Source organism: Mustelus asterias, chromosome 15 (assembly GCF_964213995.1).
Source record: "Mustelus asterias chromosome 15, sMusAst1.hap1.1, whole genome shotgun sequence".
NCBI classification, from domain to species: domain Eukaryota; kingdom Metazoa; phylum Chordata; class Chondrichthyes; order Carcharhiniformes; family Triakidae; genus Mustelus; species Mustelus asterias.
In genome coordinates this window covers 98,909,690-98,936,621 of record NC_135815.1, presented here as the reverse complement: position 1 = coordinate 98,936,621, position 26,932 = coordinate 98,909,690, and the positions used below count along the sequence as shown (strand labels likewise).

The 26,932-nt window shown below is 43.7% G+C and overlaps 1 protein-coding gene across 4 annotated transcripts in view; it reads left to right on the top strand.

The window, feature by feature from the left end:
* kif16ba (kinesin family member 16Ba) overlaps window positions 1–26,932 on the top strand; it is a 154,643-nt gene that overhangs the window by 63,313 nt on the left and 64,398 nt on the right. For 3 of the 4 annotated variants that reach the window (XM_078230378.1, XM_078230381.1, XM_078230382.1), the window contains exons 13-18: window positions 3,372–3,491; window positions 5,591–5,642; window positions 7,136–7,273; window positions 20,967–21,049; window positions 22,636–22,724; window positions 26,657–26,689. In XM_078230378.1, coding sequence (XP_078086504.1) covers window positions 3,372–3,491; window positions 5,591–5,642; window positions 7,136–7,273; window positions 20,967–21,049; window positions 22,636–22,724; window positions 26,657–26,689 — 515 coding nt within the window. The remainder of the gene's footprint in view (window positions 1–3,371; window positions 3,492–5,590; window positions 5,643–7,135; window positions 7,274–20,966; window positions 21,050–22,635; window positions 22,725–26,656; window positions 26,690–26,932) is intronic. The other variant, XM_078230379.1, reaches the window with a different exon arrangement.

Below are 26,932 nucleotides of genomic sequence, written 5' to 3'. Positions count from 1 at the left end.
GAAGCTATTTGGCCATTCCAGCCTGTTCTGCCATTCAATAAGATCACGGCTGATCTCATTGTGGCCCCAACTCCACTTTTCTATCCGTCCCTCATAACCCTTGTCTTATCAAAATCTATCTAACTCATAATAATCCATACCTTGCAATGTGATACAAATTGAAAATATAATGGAGCACTTTTCTTTTTTGAGAAGCATTGTTTGATTTAATGGGCTAACTCTTGCTGAAGCTGGGGTCTCACACTGTGCACTGTTAGAATTTATCCTGCTTATAGGGATGAATGCAACTAAAAATAGCCCTCTTTTAAAGAAAGAAAGGCAGTAAGTATCCCCCTTTATTTATTTATGCTCCAGCCAACCTCTGCAACAGATCTCTCTACTCGTTCATCTCATTTTGTGCCTGTGGGACCTTGCCATATACAAAATTGGCTTCTGCGTTTGCCGATGTAACAAGTGACTGCCCTAACACAGATCTGCACATCTCAGCCCCCTATATTCATCTGCCACAAATGTCATGTCACTGTAGGGTTCCTGATCGTGCTATGCGATTTTTAACACAAGAGTTGACCACCAAGGCACAAACCATCATCTCACGAGATGGAAGGCTGCCAAAGGAAGTTGCTGTTCTTCAATGCTTTGGCTTTTTTTATTCATTCGTGGGACGTGGGCGTTGCTGGCTGGCCAGCATTTATTGCCCATCCCTAGTTATCCGAGGGCAGTTGAGAGTCAACGACGTTGCTGTGGTTCTGGAGTCACATGTAGCCCATACCAGGTAAGGATTTCCTTCCCTTAAGGACATAAGTGAACCAGATGGGTTTTTCCGACAATCGATAGTGATTTCATAGTCATCAGTAGATTCTTAATTCCAGATTTTTTAATTGTATTCAAATTCCACCATCTGCCGTGGCGGGATTTGAACCCGGGTCCCCAGAACATTAGCTGAGCTTCTGGAATAATAGTCTGGTGATAATACCACTAGGCCATCACCTCCCCTGTGATGAGATGGCTATGAGATGGTTTGATTACCAAAGGAAATGAAATATACCCAATCAATATACATTCTTTCTTTACTTGATTACTTTTGCTTAACAAATCTCAGATGTTATTGTCCTATCAGATTGTTTCACATGTTGATCATGGGAGCAGCAAGATTGGAATAGAGGAGCTCGTACACGAGGGCTGCAAACTGAACTCTGAAGATAAACCTTTATTTAACATAATAGACAGTCTGTCACTTAAACTTTCCCACCACAGTTAAGATACCTTCTAAATCCCTTTGATTTTTGCTACATTCACATATCCTATCAATTATCTTTTTTCCTCGTGCTAGACCACATTCAGTGGTATCAGTGTCGTGGAATCCCCCACCATCAATGTTCTGGGGGTTACCATTGACCAGAAGCTGAACAGGATGAGCGATATGAATGCTGTAGATGCAAGAGCAGGTCAGAGGCTAGGAATCCTGCAGCCACTTCCTGACTCCCCAAAGCCTGTCCACCCTCTATAAAACAGCAGTGTGATGGAATACTCCCCACTTGCAGCTCCAACAACAAGCAAGAAGCTCAACACCATTCATGAAAAGCAGCCCGTTTTATTGGACAATGGCAACATTGTGTACCATCTACAAGATGCACTGCAGGAACTCACTAAGGCTCCTCAGACACCACCTTCTAAACCCACAACTGCTACCATCTGGAAGGACAAGGGCAGCTGACACAGCGGAACACTACCGCTGAAAGTTCCCCTCCAAGTCACTCACCATCCTGACTTGGAAATATATTAAGAAGTCTCACAACACCAGTTTAAAGTCCAACAGGCTTATTTGGTAGCAAAGGCCACTAGCTTTGAGTCACCTGACGAAGGAGCAGCGAGCGCTCCGAAAGCTAGTGGCCTTTGCTACCAAATAAACCTGTTGGACTTTAACCTGGTGTTGTGAGACTTCTTACTGTGCTTACCCCAGTCCAACGCCGGCATCTCCACGTCTTGGAAATATATCAGTCCCTTTACAGTCACAATGTCGAAATCCCTCCCTAACAGCACTGTGGGAACTGACAGGGACTGCAGCAGTTCAAAAAGGAAGCTCACCACCATATTTTCAAAGGCATTAAGGATGGGCAATCAATGCTGGCCTGGCTGGTGGCATTCATATTGATGTAAATGAACGGAGAAAAAATTAACAACTCCAAAGGGGAAATTCTATAATCCTTCATCAATTGGAAAAATATGTTGTACTTGTTACTTGAAATTTGGTGCAAAGTGCAATCGACTGGCTTTAATAAACCCAAATTGGTCATTCATAACTACCACGGAACGGCCAAATCTTGAGTAATGAGATGGTTGCAACATCTTACAACCTTTATGAGAGTTTTTGCCCAGTTATGTTTGTATAGTATTATGCAAATATAATTAAGTGCTGTAGTTATTAGAAATTAGGATTTCTCTGTGATTGTTTTCTTTCTCCTTTTTCTTGCTGTGAGTAACTTGCTGCTGAGCATTAGGTCACGTACACCAGTGGTGGGTTTGAGTAAAACACAGCCCGCGTTGAATAAATGTTTAACATTGGCATATCCCCATTGGTGTTACTTGTGGTTAGACTGCAGTGATCATATGAACAATGAATCATGTGACAAGCAAGGGGGTGATCATATAAACATATGATCACCCCCTTGCTTGTCAAGAATCTATCTGTCTCTGCCTTCAAAATATTGGGGAGGGGGGGAACCCCCCTGTTATGATGAAGGGTTTTGGAATGCTGAAATGTCAATTTGAGGTGCATGTGGCTACTGGCAGGATTTGGAAAGAAGTTTTGGAAAGAAGTTTGTATGTGTTATGAATATGAAATTTGAATCCCAGCTGCATTTACTTTGATAAAAGCACTGAATAACCCGCAAGTGTGATTCAGAAACTTTGCTTATGATTTTGCTGATAGTTAGATGTAAAGTAAAGTTTATTTATTAGTCACAAGTAAGGCTTACATTAACATTGCATTAACACGGCAATGAAGTTACTGTGAAATTCCCCTAGTCACCACACTCTGGCGCCTGTTCGGGTAATGCACCTAACCAGCACGCCTTTCAGAATGTGGGAGGAAACCAGAGCAGCTGGAGGAAACCCATGCAGACACACAGAGAACGTGCAGACTCCGCACAGACACTGACCCAGGCCGGGAATTGAACCCAGGTCCCTGGCGCTGTGAGGCAGCAGTGCTAACCACTGTGCCACCATGCCGCCCCGGTGATATGACACAGGAAGCACAACACGACAGCTGGAAATGAGCCCTGACGTAGTATTACCATATTAAATATGCGCTATATTTTGCAAATAATAGTTGTCTAGTTTCTAACAGTCAATCTTCATTCTTATTACTTTAGGAAGAAACATTAGCTCTTCGAAAAGAAGGAATTGGTGTGGTTTTGGACTCCGAGTTACCTCATTTGATTGGTATTGATGATGACTTGCTTAGTACAGGAATTATTCTGTACCATCTTAAGGTAAGGATGATTTGATTTTCATTTGATTTATTATTGTCACATGTATTGGGATACAATGGAAAGTATTGTTTCTTGCACGCTATACAGGCAGCATACCATTCAGAGTACAGAGGCGAGAAGGAAAGGAGAGGGTGCAGAATATAGTGTGCAGTTAAAGATAGGGTATAGACAAAGATCAACTTAATACCAGGTAGGTCCATTTAAAAGTCTGATGGCAGCTGTTCTTGAGTCGGTTGGTACGTGTTCTCAGACTTTGTATCTTTATCCCGACGGAAGAAGGTGGAAGAGAGAATGTCCAGGGTGCGTGGGGTCCTTGATTATGCTGGCTGCTTTTCCAAGGCAGCGAGAAGTGTGGACGGGGTCAGTGGGTAGGAGGCTGATTTGTGTGATGGATTGGGCTACGTTCGCATCCCATTGTAGTTTCCTGCGGTCTTGGTTAGAGCAGGAGTCATACCAAGCTATGACACATCCAGAAAGAATGCTTTCTATGGTGCATCTCTAAAAGTTGGTGAGAGTTGGAGCGGAGATGGTGAATTTCCTTAGCCTTCTGAAAAAGTAGAAGCGTTGGTGGGCTTTCTTAACTATAGCGTGGAGGGACCAGGACATGTTGTTGGTAATCTGAATTTAGTATCATTTTGATAATCTCTGAGCAGATCAAATACAGCTTTGTTTTAAAGAAGGAGTACAAATCATTTTATTTTCCTACAATGCAAGCTCAAATGGCTGCATAAGAAATATTCAGATTTGGGCTGCATACCTAAGGGCATTGGAGGGGATCCAGCGGAAGTTCACAGGAATGATCTCAGGGATGAAGGATTTGTCATATGAGAAATGGTTGAGGTGTCTGGGTCTATACTCGGAGTTTAGAAGGATGAGGGGGTATCTAATTGAAACTGACAGAATACTGAGGGGCCTAGATAGAGTGGATGTGGAGAGGATATTTCCACTAATGGGAGAGACTAGAACTCGAGGGCACAATCTCAGAGTGAAGGGACGCTCCTTTAAAACTGAGATGAGGAGGAATTTCTTCAGCTGGAGGGTGGTGAATCTGTGGAACTCTTTGCCACAGAGGGCTGTGGAGGCTGGGTCATTAAGTGTAGTTAAGACAGAGATAGATAGGTACTTGATCAGTAAGGGGATCAAGGGTTACGGGGAGAAGGCAGGAGAATGGTGATGAGAATCATATCAGTCATGATTGAATGGCGGAGCAGACTCGATGGGCTGAATGGCCTAATTCTGCTCCTATATCTTATGGTCGTCTTATTCTCTCTCTGGGTAACATTGACTGACTTGTGCTCGGAGAAACCCAAGAGCGGATGTCTAAATGTTTTTTTCCCCAGAACTGGGATTTGATCAAGAAAGTACGTTAACTACCGGAAAGAAACAGTGGGGGTTAGGAACGCCTCAAGGCAAAATGTGCAAAAATTAGCTCTATTGATTTAAAATACAAATAGAGGAAGAATTTCATGTAATGGTACTCAGAAGGAGGAAGTAATTTTCTTCTCGAACATCGTAAATGTGCCAGTGAAGAGGCACATGTTTCTGGAACTTTGTTTTTTAAAACAGTATAATAAATGGAGTTTGGTTAACTCGCAAGCTTTAAAAGAAAGTGTAGGTGACACAGAATTTTAGATAATATGTAGAACCACCAGAGAAATGAGAGTTTTGTTATGTACTGTTGGTTCAGTTTAGATTAGCTTGATCTGCTTTAATTGGGAATCCTTATAGCTACATTTATTATAATGTGGAGATGCCGGCATTGGACTGGGGTGGGCACAGTAAGAAGTCTCTCAACACCAGGTTAAAGTCCATCCCTTCATCAGGTGAGTCACTTGATGAAGGAGCAGCGCTCCGAAAGCTCGTGATTCCAAATAAACCTGTTGGACTTTAACCTGGTGTTGTGAGACTTCTTACTGTACATTTATTATAAATAGGTAATGTATCATAAGTATTCATTTTATATTTCTTGCTTTTAATAAACTTTGTTTGCACCAGGTCGAGGAGTGTAGAATGGTCGATGTTTTGCTACAGTTAGCACCTCAATCATTGACTTAATTTTTATTTTTATGGTAGCAAATGACCTCTCTTTTCTTTAATAGGAGGGCAAAACCTACGTTGGACGTGAAGATGCCACTACTGAGCAAGATATAGGTTAGTTAATCTATTCCTCATGATGCCCAGAGTTCCAAATCCTCAGGAATTGTTAACATCTTCTCTTCCTTATCAGTACATGCCATCTGGTACATTTACATGCTTCCCTTTGCTGACATTATTCAGACGTGCCGTAGCAGGTCCCATGTACATTGATGACACCTGGGTTTGTGGCTCCCGCAACATCTGCCACAGACCCAGTCTAGCAGCTATATCCGTTCGGACTCAGTCAATAATGGTGCTACCAAGCCACTCTTGGTGATGGATATTTAAGTCCTGCACCCAGAGTGCATACTGTGCCATGCCAGCCTCAACGCTTCTTCCCAGTGGTATTCAACATGGAAAAGTACGGATTCACCAGCTGAGAGCGGGGGTGTTTGGGAGGGGTGGGTGTTGCAGGAAGTCTCCTTGCCATACCTGGCACCCATTCCCCCAGTTCCTCAAATTTAACATTCTTTTACTTGTGAAAGAGCCCTCACTCTCTCTCTCTCTCTCTCTCTCTCTAACCTTTACGAATGATCATTCCTAGGGTAGAAAAGTCAAGTACTAGAGGCCAGGGGTTTAAGGTGCGTGGGGAAAGGTTTAAAGGAGATGTGCGAGGCAAGTTTTTTTTACACAGAGGATGGTGAATGTCTGGAACGCGCTGCCCGGGGAGGTGGTGGGAGCAGATACGATAGCGGCATTTAAGGGGCATCTAGACTAATACATGAATATGATGGGAGTGGAAGGATACGGACTCCGTAAGTGCATACGGTTTTAGTTTAGGCAGGCATCATGATCGGGGCAGGCTTGGAGGGCCAAAGGGCCTGTTCCTGTGCTGTAATGTTCTTTGTTGAATGCTACAACCATGAACACCACTTGTTCCAACTTTGTTTTTGTGATTCCTCCATCCCTTTGCTTTACTGACAGCTGTGTCTTAAGCCACGTTTAGCCATTCCATGTTCTGGAATTCTCTCCAAAGGCTGGTGTTTATTTCCAGCTGTCTCTCCTTTCGCAGACCTGTGTCAAAACCCACCTCTTGAGCCAAGCTTGTTGTCACCCCAAATGTTGTTTCTTTGCTTTGCCATTCGCTTTTTCCTGTGGGACAAATTGCTGCGTTAAAAGTGCAGTATAAATTCAAGTCACTGGTAGGAATGTTTCGTTTGTATTTTATTTGTTTTGAGTTTCTCGTGCAATGTTAAATATTGCTCTCCTGAGGTGTTAAAGACTTATCCCACATTTTTTATTCTGGTTCCAACACTGATGTCAGTTCTGCCAGGTTTGTTTTTCTGAAATTATATTGTAAATTGGGGACTCGTTCTGTTTAAATTTGATTCATTTACGGCCATTTCGTTGCTGATCACAGGACTTTTCCTGGCATCAAATTAAAATATTACTCAGAAGCAAACAGAATGTCTTGGGCCAACATTGTATTTGCTCTAAAAGCGATGAGAGCTATATTGAAGAAAAAGTTAGCGAAACTTAACCTTTGTTTTTACCGCTTTGTCTTGCAGTTCTCCATGGTCTTGACCTAGAAAGTGAACATTGTATCTTTGAAAACCGCAATAACAAAGTGACTGTCATACCGCTGAATGGAGCACAGTGCTCGGTCAATGGGAATCACATTGATGAGGCCACGCAGCTAAACCAAGGTAGAAATATGCTTACTTAATAACTACATGGGCGGCATGGTGGCACAGTGGTTAGCACTGCTGCCTCACAGTGCCAGGGACCCGGGCTCGATTCGGGCCTTGGATGACGGTCTGTGTGGAGCTTGCATGTTAGAATCATAGAATCTCTACAATGCGGAAGGAGGCCATTCGGCCCATCGAGCCTGCACCAACAGCAATCCCACCCAGGCCCTATCCCCGCAACTCTATGTATTTACCCTGCTAATCCCCCTAACACTTAAGAGCAATTTACCATGGCCAATCAACCTAACCCACACATTTTTGGACTGAGGGAGGAAACCGGAGCACCCGGAGGAAACCCACGCAGACACGAGGAGAATGTGCAAACTCCACACAGACAGTCACCCAAGGCTGGAATCGAACCTGGGTCCCTGACGCTGTGAGGCCGCAGTGCTAACCACTGCGCCACCATGCCGTCCTTGATGTTCTCTCTGTGTTTGCATGCGTTTCCTCCGGCTGCTTCAATTTCCCCTCAGTCCAAAGATGTGCAGGTTAGGTGGATTGGCTATGCCAAATTGCCCCTTAGTGTCCAAAGATGTGTAGGTTAGGGGGATTAGTGGGGTTACAGGGATAGGGGAGTGGGGTGTGGTGGCAGTGGTCCTGCATAAAATAATCTACCAGAGAGTCGGTGTAGACCTGGTAGGCTGAATGGATCTTCTGCACTGTAGGGATTCTATGATACACCAAGCAGAGTAGCAATCAACAATGTTGGTGTCACTAGCAAAGCCAGCAGTTGTTGCCCATTTATTATCTAATAGAGGGGCAGTTACGAGTCAATCACAGTGCTGTGGCTCTGGAGTCACATGTAGGCCAGGTAAGGATGGCAGTTTCCTTCCCTAAGGGACATTAGTTAGCCAGGTGAGTTTTTACAACAATTGATGATAGCTGTCATGGCCAGCTTCACTGAGACTAGCTTTATACCCCAGGTTGACTCACTGTATTCAAATTCCATCAGCTGCCAGAGTGGGATTTGAACTCCCACCCAGTCCTCTGGATTATTAGTCCAGTGATATTACCACTGTGCCACCATCACCGCACAACCTGCACAGCAACATAAAATGATGTGGAGATGCCGGCGTTGGACTTACCAGCAACATAAAAGCCAGAGGAAATCATGGTGAAATTATATAGTCCTCTGGCCAGACCAGTTTTTGTGCAAAGCGACTTCTATGTCCTTGTTCGTGAGTCACTAAAAGCTGGAATACAGGTGCAGCAACCAACTAGGAAGGTGGATGGTATCTTTGCCTTCATCACAAGGGGATGTGAGTACAGAATAAAGATGTTTTACTGCAGTTCTATTGAGCCTTGTTGAGACAGTTTTGGTCTCCTTATCTAAGGAAGGATATATTTGGCATAGAGCGAGTGCAGTGGAGGTTCACAAGATTAATACATGGGATGGTGGGATTGTTGCATGAGGAAAGATTGAAGAGGCTGGATAAGTATTTCCTAGAATTTCGAAGAATGAGGGGTGACCTAATTGAAATTTACAAAATTCTTACAAGGCACGACAGGGTGGATGCAGATTCGATGTTTCGTCTGGCTGATGAGTCTAAAAACAGTGAACATAATCTCAGGATAAGGGGCAGGCCATTTAAGACTGACATGAGAAATTTCTTCACTCAGAGGGCGGTGAATCTTTGGAATTCTCTACCGAAGAGGACTGGGGAAGCTCAAACGTTGAGTATGTTCAAAATAGAAATGGATAGAGCGGGAAAGTAGCATTGAGGTAGATGATCAGCCTTGGTCTTATTGAATGGCGGAACATGCAGCTGAATGGACTACGACTGTTCCTATGCTCAGTACCACATTACTGATACTAAAGAAGAAAGTTGAGTGCTGGAAGCTCTTTGGGGGAGAGCCACCACAGCTGATCCTTAATGTTCGGAGTCTGGGTTCATAGATCATAGATACCCTACAGTGCAGAAAGAGGCCATTTGGCCCATAGAGTCTGTACCGACCACAATCCCACCCAGGCCCTACCCCCATATCCCTACATATTTACCCACTAATCCCTCTAACCTACACATCTCAGGACACTAAGGGGCAATTTTAGCATGGCCAATCAACCTAACCCGCACATCTTTGGACTGTGGGAGGAAACCGGAGCACCCGGAGGAAACCCACGCAGGCACTAGGAGAATGTGCAAACTCCACACAGGCAGTGACCCAAGCCGGGAATCGAACCCAGGTCCCTGGAGCTGCGAAGCAGCAGTGCTAACCACTGTGCTACCGTGCCGTTCTGAGCAAAGATGAGAAAAATGGGGGCTTATAAAAGTCAGTAAGACAGTAAATGACATGAAAAAGGTAATTCCTTTAAAATTACATCAGCCAAAATTGTGAGAACCAGTTAAGGCGAGATGGGATCAAATTAGTAATGGGAAGTTCTCCTAAGCCTAAAATGTCCAGTGGAGTCCAGGAGGCACAAACTCCTGGCATCACTTAAGAACCAAAATTCAGGACCGCTTTGGCTTTTATTGGGTGAATGAGTGAAGATGGGCTGAATGGTCTTATCAATAATTATCATGTGACATACACCAGTCCAAAGGTATTATAGGATATTTATTTTTTTCTCCTATTCTCTACTATAACTGTTAAAAAGCATCAAGCCTGAATGAAGCTTTGCAATAAATAATTGATATAACATTTAAGGTGATGTTGCATTTCCCTTTCCATAGCTCTCCCAGTGCTTCTAAAACTCTTATCCATGCTGTTATTTATCCTATGCTTTCTTTGTTGGCCCATCCACCTCCACCCTGTTCAAACTACAACTCATTCAGAACATTAATGCTCACCTGCCATGACCCATTCCCAAACCTGCCAAGCTCCGCTGCCCTCCTTTTCTCCTTGGAGATTGAGTTGAAGCTCATTCTCCTGTCTCAAATTCCACCACGGCCTCTTGACACCCCGCATTCCTCCAGCTACGTGTCCTGTGCACGCCTTCCACTTCTCCGATGCAGGAGTACACATTTGGGCGGCACGATGGCACAGTGGTTGGCACTGCTGCCTCACAGCGCCAGAGACCTGAGTTTGATTCCGGCCTTGGATGACAGTCTGTGTGGAGTTTGCGCAGTCTCCCCGTGTCTGCGTGGGTGTCCTCCGGATGCTCCGGTTTCTTTCCACAGTCTGGTGGATTGGCCATGCTAAAATTGCCCCTTAGTGTCAGGGGGACTAGCAGGGTAAATGCATGAGATTGTGGGGATAAGGCCAGGGTGGGATTGTGGTCGGTGCAGACACGATGGGTCGAATGGCCTCCTTCTGCACTGTAGGGATTCTATGATTATTTACTCTCCGGCTCCAACATTGGTGTTCACCTTCAGGAACTTCCTACCCCATTCTCTTGTTGCCTCCCTTCCTGCTTTCAGAGGCCTCTTTTAAAACTATTGTTTGATTACTACCTTCTTTCCCTTTCTTGGCTACTCGATGTCCTCTATCATTTAGAGTGCTCGAAGACATTTCTTTGTATGTGAAGGCACTAGAGAACCGAGAGTCTTTTTTAATGAGGTAGCAAGGCTTAGGTTCATACAGCGCTTTATCATTGTCAGAAACCTCAAAGCCCTTCACTTGTAATTGACTATTTTAAAGTGCAGCGACTAATATGTCGGCAAACAGGCAGTATTTTGTGACTACCAATGAAGCAAATTGCCACCTTTTTTTCTTGCACTGGTTTATTGTCCAGGATATTGGAAGAATTCTCTACTCGTCCTTGGATAGTGCAGTGTGATTTTTAACATCCATTTCAACCACCAGCGTAGAGCTTCAATTTACTGTCATCTGAAAGCTGTGCCTTCAAAAATTACAGTCTTCTCTCAATACTGCACTTGAATGTCAGCTTAAATTACGCTGCGGTCCAAGGGAAGCTCTATACCATGATCTGCACGGTATGTTTGTAGTGAGTTTCACTGGGGTGGCATGGTGGCGCAGTGGTTAGCACTGCTGCCTCACAGCGCCAGGGACCCGGGTTCGATTCCCAGCCTTTGGGTCACTGTCTGTGTGGAGTTTGCACGTTCTCCCCGTGTCTGCGTGGGTTTCCTCCGGGTGCTCCGGTTTCCTCCCACAGTCCGAAAGACGTGCTGGTTAGGTGCCTTGGCCATGCTAAATTCTCCCTCAGTGTACCCGAACAGGCGCCGGAGTGTGGCAACTGGAGGATTTTCACAGTAACTTCATTGCAGTGTTAATGTAAGCTTACTTGTGACACTAATAAATAAACTTTAACTGAGTTTTAATCGTCCATTTTCCTCAGATGGGATCTGGTCCCTCAATGCATTGTTCTGGCAGGATCCTATGTTGTTGCAGCTCCAGCAGCAGTGACAATGGCAGCGTTGTTATCAAAGGCAGCAGAAGATTTACAGGAATCTAAACTACAGGAGGATAAAGAAAACTGATCATTTGTGGCCAAAAAAAGTTGGTCATGTGTAAAATTAATTTTATTTATCAGAAAGTTAAATATTCTGGATGAGATAAATTTAAATTAAATTTAACTAAAGCTCATCATTTTTATTAGAAGGAGCATTGAGTAAGGAGGTCATGTAAGAATTCTCTGCCCACTGAGGTGGTGGAGGCTACCTCGCTGAATATGTTTAAAGCGCGGATGGATGGATTCCTGATCGGTAAGGGAATTAAGGGTTATGGGGATCAGGCGGGTAAGTGGTACTGATCCACGTCAGATCAGCCATGATCTTATTGAATGGCGGGGCAGGCTCGAGGGGCTAGATGGCCTACTCCTGCTCCTATTTCTTATGTTCTTATGTTGAACTTGTACAGGGCACTCATTAAGCCTCATCTGGAGTAGTGTGTCCTAATCTGGATGCCATACTTGAGGAAGGATGTGCATGCATTGGAGAGAGTATAGAGGACATTCACAAGAATTATTCCAGGGGTAAAGAACTGTAGCTGTGAGGACAGATTGGAGAGGTTGAGACTGTTTTCCTTGGAGAAAGAAGGCTGAGAGGAGACTTGATAGAGGTATTCAAGACCCTGAGGGGTTTGGACAGGGTAAATAGTCAGAAACTGTTCCCACTCAATGGAGCATCAGGAACTAGAGGACGCAACTTCAAAATAACTGGCAAAAGAAGTAAATGTGATGTGAGGAAAAGTTTTTTTTTAAACCCGGGAGTGGTTGGATTCTAAAACGAACTTCCTGAGAGGGTGGTGGAGGCAGATTCAATCGAGATAGTCAAAAGGGAATTGGAGTGCTATCTGAAAAAAAAATAATGTGCAAGGTTATGGGGATAAAGCAGGGGAGTGGGACTGTGTAGAATGCTCTTTCAGAGAGCCAGTGCAGTCTCTATGGGCCAAATGGCCTCCTGCACTGTAAAAATTCCAGGATTCTGTTTGGAATTTCATTCCATAGTTATGTGGCTCCAAAATCACCTTTTATTGTTTCTAAAAAAAGCTCCACTTCAGTAGGGATGCAAGTGGGCAATAGTAGATCAGCTGTCCAGTCTATACCCCACTCCAAGTCCTTTTCTATTGATTTCAAGTTTAATGTTACCTCCTTGCTACCTTAGTATTTCTTTTCTAAATACTTTGTACCATCTTTGTACAGTTGCAATACTCTAGATATTTACAATGTGCTATATTAGGCATACAACTGAGAGGTTCGACACAGTTTCCAGCTCCTCAGTGTACTGTGCTAAACAGACTTGGACAGTGAACTTTCCCTATTGCCCAAGCTTTAGTGCGTCCCTCAGCATGTAGTCCTGGACCTTGGAATGTGCCAGTCCGCAACACCCACCGCAGGACAACACTGCACCAGGAGACCAGCAAGTCACTAAATGCTTCCTATTAGAGGTTCTCCCTACTGTTTCTTCCAAAAAGTTGAAATTGCTCTTCAGGGCTTCCTGCGATGTGAACCATAACACATCCAAGATGTGGAAGGCTGTAACGGCATGCTTCATAATAGACTATTATATTATAAGGCTATAAGTGAAGCAGAGGTTTCACTGCTTCCTACCTTTCAATTACGCAAAAGAACTCCTGCCTTTGACATTAGCCACTTATGTTACAGTGGCATTTATTAACAGCCACATTGCTACAGACCGTTCAGATTTTCCACTGGGGTACTCTCAAGGAAGCCAAGTGGAATCATGTAATGAAAGAAATTTGCATGGTGGCCTGTGCCCCTGTGTTCACCCCAGTCCAACGCCAGCATCTCCACATCATGACTACCCCTGTTATTGACACAAGCGTTGCAGGACTGCCTCTGAATAGCATTTCCCTGGCCTTTCTGAAGGTTCTCATCATTGCATCTTATTACTGGTAATGCCCCTATTTTCATCAGGATATTATTCCTGTTCTTGGAGAGATGCCCAACAGTGACTTTTAGAATGGCAAATGAGATCCTCTTCCCCATGTGATCTAAATTGTCCTCCCATTACCTGCAAAGGCATCAGATGGCATGCACTGAGTGGTTAAGCACATATTGCTACTTCTGTATTGACATGGTAGCGTTTGCTGCTTTTAAGGATCTACTTACTGTAGGGCAGTGCCTTTTCACATGTCTTTGCATTAAGCACGTAAATCATTGTATTTGCGGTATTGCCATTTGGAAGACATCAACTTGGAACAGTACTGGGGCAGGTAAACATTGTTATAATTTCTTTATAGTGCTGTCCATCAGTACCAGTTTTTGCTGAGCTGTTATATGTTAGATTTACCGACATAGCATAAAAAGGTAACCATATTACTAAACATATGCATACATTTTTTTGTTAGTGTGTTAAGTATTTATTTTTACCCTTATTGCCTTTCAGTACTTCCAACCTTTCCGTGACCTCCTTCCCCATGTTTGCCTGTGGGCTTTTGTGCTTGTGATCCCTGCTGAACCAGAGAAAATATGACTATTGATCTCTTATCTCTACTGAACTGACAAATTGAGATACTGCATTCCACACCCTCTGCTTAATGACATGACTGTTGAGAGAAATGATTCTTCAATGAGCAACACTTGACATCCAAAAAGATTCAAAGCCACATTTTGTAGGCTGGAAGCAATATGTCTTTGGTGCAACGAAAGTGAAGTCAAGCATTCCAAATTTGATGTCGATATTATTTTACCTTTCCTCGAGTTTCAAATTACTGTCACCTAAATCATTCTTGATCAGAGTTGTAGTAGTGGGCTCTCCTTCCAACTCGCACACCATTTTGACTGGTCCAATCTCAAGTTTTCCACTCTGAGGACCTATTCTGTTAACCTTTGTTTCAATGTATTATGCAATGAATGCCTGGTTCTTGGCATGCCCAATTACAATTTGGGAGGCAAATTGGTGGATCCAAAATAGTTGGATAGGGATCCTGTCAGAATTTAGCACTTGCCTCATCTCAGGAAATGCAACTAAATGTAGTAGTAACTAAACTTGTTTCTAACCAACTCTTGCTATATTTCATTATGGAGCGTATTCTGCTACTAACTGGCAGATCAACAGTTAGTCAAAGTCCGTTCGTCCACAGCTAGTGCAGATGCATGATGACACTAGACTCCTACCTACTTTTGCTGGGGTCTCTTCAAGTTTATATCATGGTTTTTTTCTTGGGCTATAAGGGAGTAACTTTGCTATTTTGATGTTAGGAGTGCTGTCAGCAATCAACCTGATTGACACAAGATTTATTGGTATCATTTCTAAATTGAAAAAAAACTGAAGATATGATTTAAAGTAAGTGTTTATTTGTTTGCCAGTTGATCACTTACCTGAACTGTCACACAGTCTGATCTGCTGGTCCCAGAGCTGCATTCTATGGCCAGAATTGTAGATGAAGTAGTGAATTAATGGCCACCTAAGGCCCTCCTGCTGCCACCGCTGGTGGCCTGGCTGCAGGCTCAATGGTGAGGGCGGGGAGGGGGAAGCTGACAGGATAAGGGGGTGCTCCTGTTCGGAGACCCCAACAGCTGTTAAAATCAGCCTCCACCACCATTACCCCAGTCACCTGCTTAACTGCCTCAATTCCATTTTGAATCCAGCCTCTGTGCTGCTCATTGTGGTGGATTAACTGCAGTGTTAAGGTTAATGTGCAGGTTCAGTCGGCAGTTAGGAAGGCAAATGCAATGTTAGCATTCATGTTGAGAGGGCTAGAATACAAGAGCAGGGATGTACTTCTAAGAACATAAGAAATAGGAGCAGGAGTAGGCCATCTAGCCCCTCGAGCCTGCCCCGCCATTCAATAAGATCATGGCTGATCTGAAGTGGATCAGTTCCACTTACCCGCCTGATCCCTATAACCCCTAATTCCCTTACCGATCTGGAATCCATCTATCTGTGATTTAAACATATTCAACGAGGTAGCCTCCACCACTTCAGTGGGCAGAGAATTCCAGAGATTCACCACCCTCTGAGAGAAGAAGTTCCTCCTCAACTCTGTCCTAAACTGACCCCCCTTTATTTTGAGGCTGTGCCCTCTAGTTCTAATTTCCTTTCTAAGTGGAAAGAATCTCTCCATCTCTACCCTATCCAGCCCCTTCATTATCTTATAGGTCTCTATAAGATCCCCCCTCAGCCTTCTAAATTCCAACGAATACAAACCCAATCTGCTCAGTCTCTCCTCATAGTCAACACCCCTCATCTCTGGTATCAACCTGGTGAACCTTCTCTGCACTCCCTGCAAGGCCAATATATCCTTCCGCAAATAAGGGGACCAATACTGCACACAGTATTCCAGCTGCGGCCTCACCAATGCCCTGTACAGATGCAGCAAGACATCTCTGCTTTTATATTCTATCCCCCTTGTGATATAGGCCAACATCCCATTTGCCTTCTTGATCACCTGTTGCACCTGCAGACTGGGTTTTTGCGTCTCATGCACAAGGACCCCCAGGACCCTGTGCACAGTAGCATGTTGTAATTTCTTTCCATTTAGATAATCCAATTTGCTATTATTTCTAAAGTGAATAACCTTGCATTTGTTAACGTTATACTCCATCTGCCAGATCCTCGCCCACTCACTCAGCCTGTCCAAATCTCTCTGCAGACCTTCTACGCCCTCCACATGATTCACTTTTCCACTTATCTTTGTGTCGTCTGCAAACTTTGTTACCCTACACTCAGTCCCCTCCTCCAGATCGTCTATATAAATGGTAAATAGTTGAGGCCCCAGTACCGATCCCTGCGGCACGCCGCTAGTTACCATCTGCCAACCAGAAAAGCACCCATTTATTCCGACTCTCTGCTTCCTGTCGGATAGCCAATCCCCAATCCACGCTAACACCCTACCCCCAACTCCGTGTGACCCAATCTTCTTCAGCAACCTTTTGTGAGGCACCTTATCAAACGCCTTTTGGAAAACCAAAAACACCGCATCCACCGGTTCCCCTCCATCAACCGCACTAGTCACATCTTCATAAAAATCCAACAAGTTCGTCAAGCACGACTTTCCCCTATTGAATCCATGCTGCGTCTGCTTAATCGAACCATTCTTATCCAGATGGCCTGCTATTTCTTCTTTAATGATGGATTCCAGCATTTTCCCAACTACAGACGTTAAGCTAACCGGCCTGTAGTTACCCACCTTTTGTCTATTTCCTTTTTTAAACAGTGGCGTAACATTAGCCGTTTTCCAATCCGCCGGCATTACCCCAGAATCCAACGAATTTTGATAAATAACCACTAACGCATCTGCTGTTACCTCTGACATTTCTTTCAGGACCCTGGGATGCATTCCATCCGGGCCCGGGGACTTGTCCACCTTCAGTCCCGTTAGTCTACCAAGCACTGCCTCCCTGGTAACATTAATTGTATTGAGTACCTCTCCTCCTACCAACCCTCTATCGTTAATATTCGGTAAACTATTTGTGTCTTCCACCGTGAAGACCGACACAAAAAACTTATTTAAAGTTTCAGCCATTTCCTCATTTCCCACTATTAAATCCCCCCTCTCGTCTTCCAAGGGTCCAACATTCATTCTTGCCACTCTATTCCTTTTTATATATTTGTAAAAGCTTTTACTATCATTTTTTTATATTTAGAGCTAGCCTAGCTTCATAACCTATCTTTCCTTTCTTTATCGCTTTCTTAGTCGTTCTTTGTTGTTTCTTAAAGTTTTCCCAATTTTCCGATTCTCCACTATTTTTGGCTACATAAGGCTCTGGTCAGACCCCATTTGGAGTATTGTGAGCAGTTTTGGGCCCCATATCTAAGGAAGGATGTGCTGGCCTTGGAAAGGGTCCAGAGGAAGTCCACAAGAATGATCCCTGGAATGAAGAGCTTGTCATATGAGGAATGGTTGAGGACTCTGGATCAGTACTCACTGTAGCACAGTGGTTAGCACTGCTGCTTCACAGCTCCAGGGACCTGGGTTCGATTCCCGGCTTGGGTCACTGTCTGTGTGGAGTTTGCACATTCTCCTCGTGTCTGCGTGGGTTTCCTCCGGGTGCTCCAGTTTCCTCCCACAGTCCAAAGATGTGCGGGTTAGGTTGATTGGCCATGCTAAAATTGCCCCTGGTGTCCTGAGATGCGTAGGTTAGAGGGATTAGTGGGTAAAAGTGTAGGAATACGGGGGTAGGGCCTGGGTGGGATTGTAGTCAGTGCAGACTCGATGGGCCGAATGGCCTCTTTCTGTACTGTAGGGTTTCTATGATTTCTTCTATGATTTCTTCTATGAGTACTCGTTGGAGTTTAGAAGGATAAGGGGGGATCTTATTGAAACTTACAGTATACTGCGAGACCTGGATAGAGTGGACATGGAGAGGATGTTTCCACGAGTAGGAAAAACTAGAACCAGAGGGCACAACCTCAGGCTAAAGGGACGATACTTTAAAACAGAGATGAGGAGGAATTTCTTCAGCCAGAGAGTGGTGAATCTGTGGAACTCTTTGCGCAGAAGGCTGTGGATGCCAGGTCATTGAGTGTCTTTAAGATAGAGATAGATAGGTTCTTGATTAATAAGGGGATCGGGGGTTATGGGGAAAAGACAAGAGAATGGGGATGAGAAAAATATCAGCCATGATTGAATGGCGGAGCAGACTCGATGGGCCGAGTGGCCTCATTCTGCTTCTGTGTCTTATGGTCTTATGGTTTTATAGTCCCAACAATGGCCACTACTCCTGGTGGGGCTGCCGGCCATCTGATTAGCCAGTAAATCTCGGAGATGGGACATCCTGCCACAAGGGAGCAGAGAACACTGCATTAACCACAACAACCTGATGGCCATAGAATTGAGTCATGACCTCTGAGCACTGTGGATGTGGGCCAGCCCCAACGTTTCAGCCAGGGTGACGGAGCCACCATCTCGATAAAGAATTCTGACCTGTGTTTTGGGATCAAACCCTCAAATTACCTCATATAAAGTTGAGTGTTGCGAAGAGCGGTAACTTCCAAGCTCCTCAGTGTCAGATTGGGGGAGAGTATTCCAAAGATCCACGGTGGAGCAAACTTTCTCTGGGCAATTGTCCTGTGCTGTGAGCCATCCAAAAATGCAATTTAAATTGCAAACTTTGGATGGTTCTGACAGGGTTAGATCAATCGTTGCTCAAAAATGTTAAAAGAATTAAAACCTTTTCTAACCTCTGGATAACTCTGGTAAAGACCTAGACCGATCTCCTCAACATCCCCCAACTAACCTACCCACCATGGTATTCTCCACAACCCTCTGTGAACCCCCATGGGATCCACCCCACCTGCACAGGAATCCTCACCACCGCGCCCTCCCTGCGGGTCCAATTCTCAACCCGACTGGACCGTTAATGCCAGCTGTCCTGACCCTATCCCAACTGGACCCAGACCTCCGACCACCCCAACCCAATGTCTGTTTCCTTCTCTTCCTGTCTCTCTTCCCCCCTCCACTTACCTCAGGCATTTACCTTTTTCCTGGTCTGTCAATTTAATTAGACCTTTAAACTTACCTGGTTTAAGGCAGCTGGTGCTATTAATAAAAAAAAGTGGCCTGTCGTCCTCCAATCCAATTCTGCTGAACTGTGACATTTGGTTTCGGACATAGCTGTGCTGCTGGGTTGTCCGGCTTGAGTCGGAAGGCCGGTCTAGACGGGCATGAAAGATAAGTGTACATGTTGTAGCAATCTGAAGCTGATTGCCACTCTGTGGAAGTTACGGACCTCTGTGTTTCATCTAGGATAGGCAAGCCAACCTATGAGAATATGAGTGTTTTTCTATTGAAATTAAAATCAACAATGATTATATTGACTCTAGTCTTCAAATTCTATCATCCCCGGAGTTCAATTAATGAACAGTTACATTTGAATTAATTGATTGTGCTCAGAAGACTGCAGCTATTCACAGTATGAATGATTGGCGTATGCAAACAAAGGATTATCCTGTTCACACACAGTTGTTAAGGCAAGGACATGGTAACCATCTTTCAAAAACAAGCTTTCATTGACCAGACTATTTGTCAGTGTGACCAAGGTTATCCTTAACGTTGAGTTCTTTTTATGTTGGCTTTGCTGGATACATGGTAGTCTTTTTTATAAATTCACGCTGTGAATAGTTCTGAACTAGCAAACACAAGCTGAAATAGATTAAACACATTATAGCCACATGAAAAGAATTTTTTTTGACAAAGTCAGTGGATTTCTTTGTTTAATGTCATTGTTGTATTAATTGGGGTGAAGGTTAATCCAGAAAGGTTAAATGTTTTGCTTCTCTCCCAGGAACCCTTTAGGTTCTTTGCTGATCCCATGAGCATGGTGTAATCCAGAGGATTGATGACATGCATTGCCGTATCTTGAGAACAGATTGCCGCCTTAAGTACTAAATTTAATAGAATTGACGGGATTTCTACACAACATTTACATGGCCCAGCAGCACCGATAAAGTCTGGGGTTTTGCGATTTTAATTAGCAATGTTGTGAATAAAATGGAAAGCTCCCAGCCCTGCTCTTTACAAAGGATGCTGCTTTATAAACCAGCTTTAAACACTGGGAAGGAAAGCTGCTTGAAACCTTTTCAACTCCTGCACTGATTTGGAAGTACCTGTGTAATTAATGAGAATATTTTGATCTCGGATTAGAAGAAACATTTTTTTGCGAACCGTATTCAACAATTTTGCAGCCACTTGAGCCAAAATCTTATTGCCGACATGTCAAGGGTTAGAGGTTAATTCCTAGCTTTTTAAGAGAAAAAAAAACATGTTTGCAGCCACAGATTTGTATTGCTGTCCTTTTCAGCATATTGGAATGTCTTCGGAAGAATATACGAGACATGAGCCACAAGTGATGGTATACTAATCGTATTCCAAATCCTACGTTCAACGTTGCAAATTCTTTCCTAATAAATCTGTTCCTAATTAAAACAAGACAACAGCATCACCAAATAGTATTGCATTGATTGTGGTCTGTTGATTTTTATACCTGCATTTAAGTAGCAATGGATGCCACCAAGTAAGTGACTGGAGGATTGAAGACTGACGGGTTGGTTTTGGACGTTAGTACTGTAGTGTTGAAATATTTACTCTATCTGGAAACATGTCACCTGCCCTGCACAATACTTGAGGAAATCTGTTATTCGCACCTTTCTAAAACAAAGGGCAAATGTAGTGGTTTTGTGTTTAAAAGAGACACCAATTAATTTTCTCGTTACTTTGTCATGCCCAAGGCGACTCAGTAAGTGTGCTTTACTCAGCAATGTTTGTCGGCAGAATTTCTGTTACATATTTCGATAAATCTTAGGTTATGGAAGATTTCAACTTTTTTTTTCCTCTTCTCTTAAAGGAGCTGTCATACTCCTGGGGAGAACCAACATGTTCAGATTTAATCATCCAAAGGAAGCTGCTAAACTCAGGGAAAAAAGGAAGGTATGTCCTGTAGTTCTGATCGTAAAAATAAATTTTACATTAATTGAAAAAAGTATATGTTTAATTTGTGAATAACTCTTTGTTTAGTCTTTTTAAGTGCAGGTAATCTAAAAGAGCCACCATATAATTATACTTTCAATTTGATTTATTATTGTCACATGTATTAGTATACAGTGAAAAGTATTGTTTCTTGTAAGCATACCATACATAGAGAAGGAAAGGAGAGAGTGCAGAATGTGGTGTTACAGCCATAGCTAGGGTATAGAGAAAGATCAACTTAATGCAAGGTAGGTCCATTCAAAAGTCTGATGGCAGCAGGGAAGAAGTTGTTGTTGAGTCGATTGGTACGTGACCTCAGACTTGTGTATTTTTTTTCTGATGGAAGAAGGTGGAAGAGAGAATGTCTGGGGTGCATGCGGTCCATGATTATGCTGGCTGCTTTTCTGAGGCAGCGGGAAGTGTAGACAGAGTCAATGGATGGAAAGCTGGTTTGCGTGTTGAACTGGGCTTCGTTCACAAACCTTTGTAGTTTCTTGCGGTCTTGGACAGAGCAAGAACCATACCAAGCTGTGATACATCTGGAAAGGATGCTTTCTGTGGTGCATCTCTAAAAGTTGGTGGGAGTCATAGGCAGACATGCCAAATTTCCTTAGCCTGCTGCTTATACTGCTTGTTAACCTCTATTTAGAGGATACTAGTTTGAGTTTAAGCAATGAGTGGTATTCACACTTGTAGTTTGCCCCACCATAAAATGAGTTCTAAGTGAGTCATCAGATAGTGGATAGAAAGTTGATGATTTGGATGGGGAAATAGATGCTACCTTTGCATCACACAAGATTAACAGAGGGTGGTATTAATGGAGTTCATTAAGATGGCCATAGCTTGCAATGTCTTGACCAGACTGAGGATATATTTTTAAATGATGCATGGTTTAGTTGGTAGAAATCAAATAATAAGCTGAACTTACTTTGGTGTGAAGGATACAAATGTGTGGGTGCAAAATTCCTTTACATTCTTAATAGTTATGTGAAACGGCCTGGGCACTGCAGGAAGGTAAAACCTTACACTGATTTCCTTTTGAGTTATTTTTACTTATTCATGGGAGGTGGCAAGGCCAGCATTTATTCCCCATCGCTGGTTGCACTCTGCGATAGTGATGAGCCACCTTCTTGGAACTGCGTAGGTGTGGTGACAGTCATCATGGTTTTGATACAACCAAGTAGCTTGTAAGGCCATTTCGGAGGGCAGTTAAGAGTCAGCCACATTGCTGCGGGCCCGGTGTTGCATATCGACAAGACTCGGTAAGGACAGCAGACTTTCTTCCCTAAAGCACATTAATTAACCAGATGAGTTTTACAACAATCCAGTAGCTTCACACTAGCTGTTCATTCCAGATTTATTTAATATCATAATCAGTAATAAAATCCTCTATCCAATTGTATCATTTTTAATATTTGAAAGACGCACATTTAAATTGTAGACTTCCTGGTGATTTTAATTTACAATTCTCGTGTTGAGAAGTGAACGATTGCTTTAATTTTATCCATCTGTGCCACTTATATTTGATCTGTTTTACGTTTTTGCAGAGTGGACTGCTGTCTACTTTCAGCTTGTCGATGACAGACCTTTCTAAATCCTGTGAAAGTCTTTCAGCCGTCATGCTTTACAATCCAGGGTAAGCGAAAGAGGCAATCAAGGATCTATTAATACAAGCACGGTTTACGGAACATTTTGTTGATGCTCTGAATAGATATTTAATAGCACAATTAAGTTGATCTTGTGTCAAAGCAGTTGACCAAAAATAGAGACCGGTTGTCTCAGTTTTTAAGAATCATTTTCTCTTCAATGGGAATTGCTAAAGATTTTCAAAGTTTCTTGTTCTGTAACCATGGGCTGAGTTTTACACTCAGCGCTGATGAATCTTAGAATCCCTACAGTGCAGCAGGAGGCCATTCTGCCCATCGAGTCTGCGCCGACCACATTCCCACCCAGGCCCTATCCCCATAACCCCATCCATTTACCCTAGCTAGTCCCCCTGACACTAAGGGGCAATTTAGCACGGCCAATCAACCTAACCCGCACATTTTTGGACTGTGGGAGGAAACAGGAGCACCCGGAGGAAACCCGCGCAGACACGGGGAGAATGTGCAAACTCCACACAGACAGTCACCCAAGCCGGGAATCGAACCCAGATCCCTGGCGCTGTGAGGCAGCAGTACTAGCCACTGTGTCACCGTACCGCCCCATGAGTTTAGGCTTTACCTACCCATGCACCTGCACTGGCCTGTCGGGGAAGGTGTCGAATGACCTACCCTCCCTTAGGCCTATTGAGGCCCTTAAGTGGAAGATTCTGCCACCTAAGGGCCTCATGCAGCCACTGCCAGAATTTTACCTTTGGTAGAGGGAGTCCTACGTCAGGCTGGAGGCCTGGACGCTATAGCTACCTGGGCTGCCGTCAGACAAAGGAGTGACCTTCACCAGGTAATCCCCGTAATCCTCTGCCCTTTAATTCTCCCCCTACCCTTTTGAATCAAGCCCCTGACCCTGGGCGTGCCTGTGCTCCTTGGTGTGTTGGGACTGCCTGTGGTTCCAGCAGTGACCATTGCTCCCAGCTGGTGTTGCAGCAATCACAGAGCCAGCCCGACTTGTTGGTAGCTCGAGGCAGGACTTCCTCCGAGGATAGCAGTGGAAATCCCCCCTTAGAGGAAATAGCACTGCTCCCAGCATTAAATTGCTGCAAGGCGATCGTGCCCCTCAGGCATTTTAGCTAGTGGTGGAGGACAGTGGTGCTCAATAAAAATTTATCACTGTGTGTGTGTATGAGAAACTAACACATCTTCAGAAGAGCATTGGAACAAAATGTACCGGATTCGATCCGAAGGAATGTACCTAACAATCATTCTCGTTAAAATCTGCTTGCTTTTCTTTTTAAAAAGTGTAAATTAGTTGGCTTTGATGCATTTGAATCAATTGAAGAAGCAACATGTTTGATGGCCAGGTAACACAGCGGCTCAGTGGTTAGCACTGCTGCCACACAGCGCCAAGGATACGGGTTCGATTCCCGACGTGGGTCACTGTCTGTGCGGAGTCTGCACGTTCTCCCCGTGTCTGGGTGGGTTCCGTCTGGATGCTCCAGTTTCCTCTCACCTTCTGAAAGACGTGCTGGTTAGGTGCATTGGCCGTGCTAAATTCTCCCTCAGTGTATCCGAACAGGCGCCGGAGTGTGGCGACTAGGAGATTTTCACAGTAACGTCATTGCAGTGTGAATGTAAGCCTACTTGTGACTAATGAATAAACTTTATTTTACTTTTATTCGTGTTCTGTCGGTGGGATTTTCCAGCCCTGACACGGACTGGCATCATTGTGGGTGGGACAAGGAACATTGGAGAGCAGTTGAACTTTTACTGGCTACTCAAATTTTCCCCCCTCGCCTGCGACAAAGCCCGCAGGTGTCGGTGCTGGAAAACCCCGCCCTCTGATTCCATAAATGGTATGTAATAGTTATTTTAATGTGCGCCATAACACTAATTCAAAATGCTTCATAAAGCACAGATACCATACTGTGAATTATCATGGAGCGATCTACATGTAGGGGGGCCACTGAAGTATTCCAAATATTTAGTCATGCCTCCACATTGAAACAACTTTAAAACAGTTTGAAATTGTGCATATTAATTTAGAAATTATAGAATCCCTACAGTGCAGAAGGAGGCCATTTGGCCCATTGGGTCTGCACCGGCAACAATCCCACCCCGACCCTATCCCCGTAACCCCACATTTACCCCGTTAATCCCTGTAACCTACGCATCCCGGGACACTAAGGGGCAATTTAGCATGGCCCATGCACCTAACCCACACGACTTTGAAGTGTGGGAGGAAACCGCAGCACCCGGAGGAAACCCACGCAGACACTGGGAGAAAGCGCAAACTCCACACAGACAGTGACCCAAGCCAGGAATCGAACCCCGGCCCCTGGCGCTGTGAGGCAGCAGTGCTATCCGCTGTGCTGCCATCCTCCTTGCAACATTGGGTGCTATTTCAATCTGTTATGAGGAGAGCAATTAAAGTAAAACCATTGGAAAATGAGGGACCATTCAAGCAGGATTTCCCACTATTTGCATTAATATTTGTTAAAGGTCTTAAACATTTATTAAAAGCATTTTATTTATTGTCCCCTCTTTTTTTTAGTTTATTTTATTATTAGTGTCACAAGTAGGCTCACTGTGATGAAGTTACCGTGAAAATCCCCTAGTCGCCACACTCCAGCACCTGTTCGGATACACTGAGGGAGAATTTAGCACGGCCAATGCACCTAACCAGCACGTCTCTCGGACTGTTGGAGGAAACCCACGCAGACACGGGAAGAACGTGCAGGCTCCACACAGACAATGATCCAACCCGGGTCCCTGGCGCTGTGAGGCAGCAATGCTAACCACTGTGCTGCCTTTCTTTCTCCCCATCACACACACAACATATTCCAGCATGGGCAGAGCGGGCAGTATTTTAAATTATGGCATTTACTTTTAGCTGACAGAAGCTCAGTTCAATGGGTGAAACAGATGTTCTGCCAATTTATTTATTTCTCACAGGGGTAGTAAACTTGGCAGTTTTATAAATTAACAATTTGTCAGGTTTTTCTGTTGGAATGTGACCTCCTTCGACCGTAATAAGTACACATTACAGTTATTATACTGCAACCTTGATTCCCAGAGCGAATGCCTTCTGTGCGGAATTGCCTCTAAATGCATTTGAGCATGTGGGGGAAATTACTTTAACTTGTTTGCCACTTTTTTGTACAATGTCTCAGCCTTTACACTTTGGGTTGGGGGTGAGAGGAGACTTCCGAATAAGCAATTCTAGATGCTATTGTCTTTTGCTTTACGCACAGTTTAAAGTTACCATATGGAGTTTTTTTTTATTAAAACCATAATTTTTTAAAAACACTTTGCATTTTTATCATAATATAATAAAACATCCCAAGACAGGAGTGTTATCAAACGGAATTTGAAACTGAGCTACATAAGGAACTCTGGCTGGTTTGGTTAAAGAGAGTGATTTTTAAGGAGCATCCTCGAGGGGAGAGACAAAAGGACAGTGAAGTTTGGGGGGAAATTTCAGTGCTTGGGCAGAAGCCACCAAAGGCGGAGTGTTTAAAATTGGGTATGCTCGAGGGGGCCAGCGTTGGAGGAGTGCGGGCAAATAAGACGCAAAGAAATTGAGGTTACATAGGAGTGACAGAGATTAAGAGAGACATGTGTTGGTCATAACATGAGAGAATTCAAAATGAAAATTTCAGTTCCTCTCATCGGTATCCTGTGATAATGGGTCAGATTTGAGTCTACTTTTCTTATAGCCCTCAAAATCCAGTATTCGAATCGTGACAAAAAATGTACTTGCACTTTTTAACCAAGTTTTTTTTTCTCCCATCGAGGTCAGGTCAATATTAATTGCAGAATTTTGCTTCATTGTAAATTTTTGTTACTTTGGCAGAAGGAGTTCTTTATGTTCAGCTGGCTTTCAGATATGAATAATTTTACAAATGGAATCTGATAAATTTGATCTCTTCTTAATTAATCTTTTTTGTTTTCACTGCACTTCCCATGGCAGTCTTTTCACTATAAAGGGACCCATTTGCCTAAGGTAGTGACACTCCATTTGTATTTATTGATTGTGATGTCTGCATGAAATTAGTTTACTAAAAATACACCAGGCATGTTTTGCACATTTCTTTCCTTTATGCTGTCAAATTCATTAATTTGGATGTGAAATATAGTTCGCACCTGGACTTATTCAAACAGCGCTAGAGCACTGCCTTTCAATAGTATTTCTTCTCTTGTAAGAACACAATTTTTCAAGGTGCTTTGCAAGAAGAGGGCAGACATT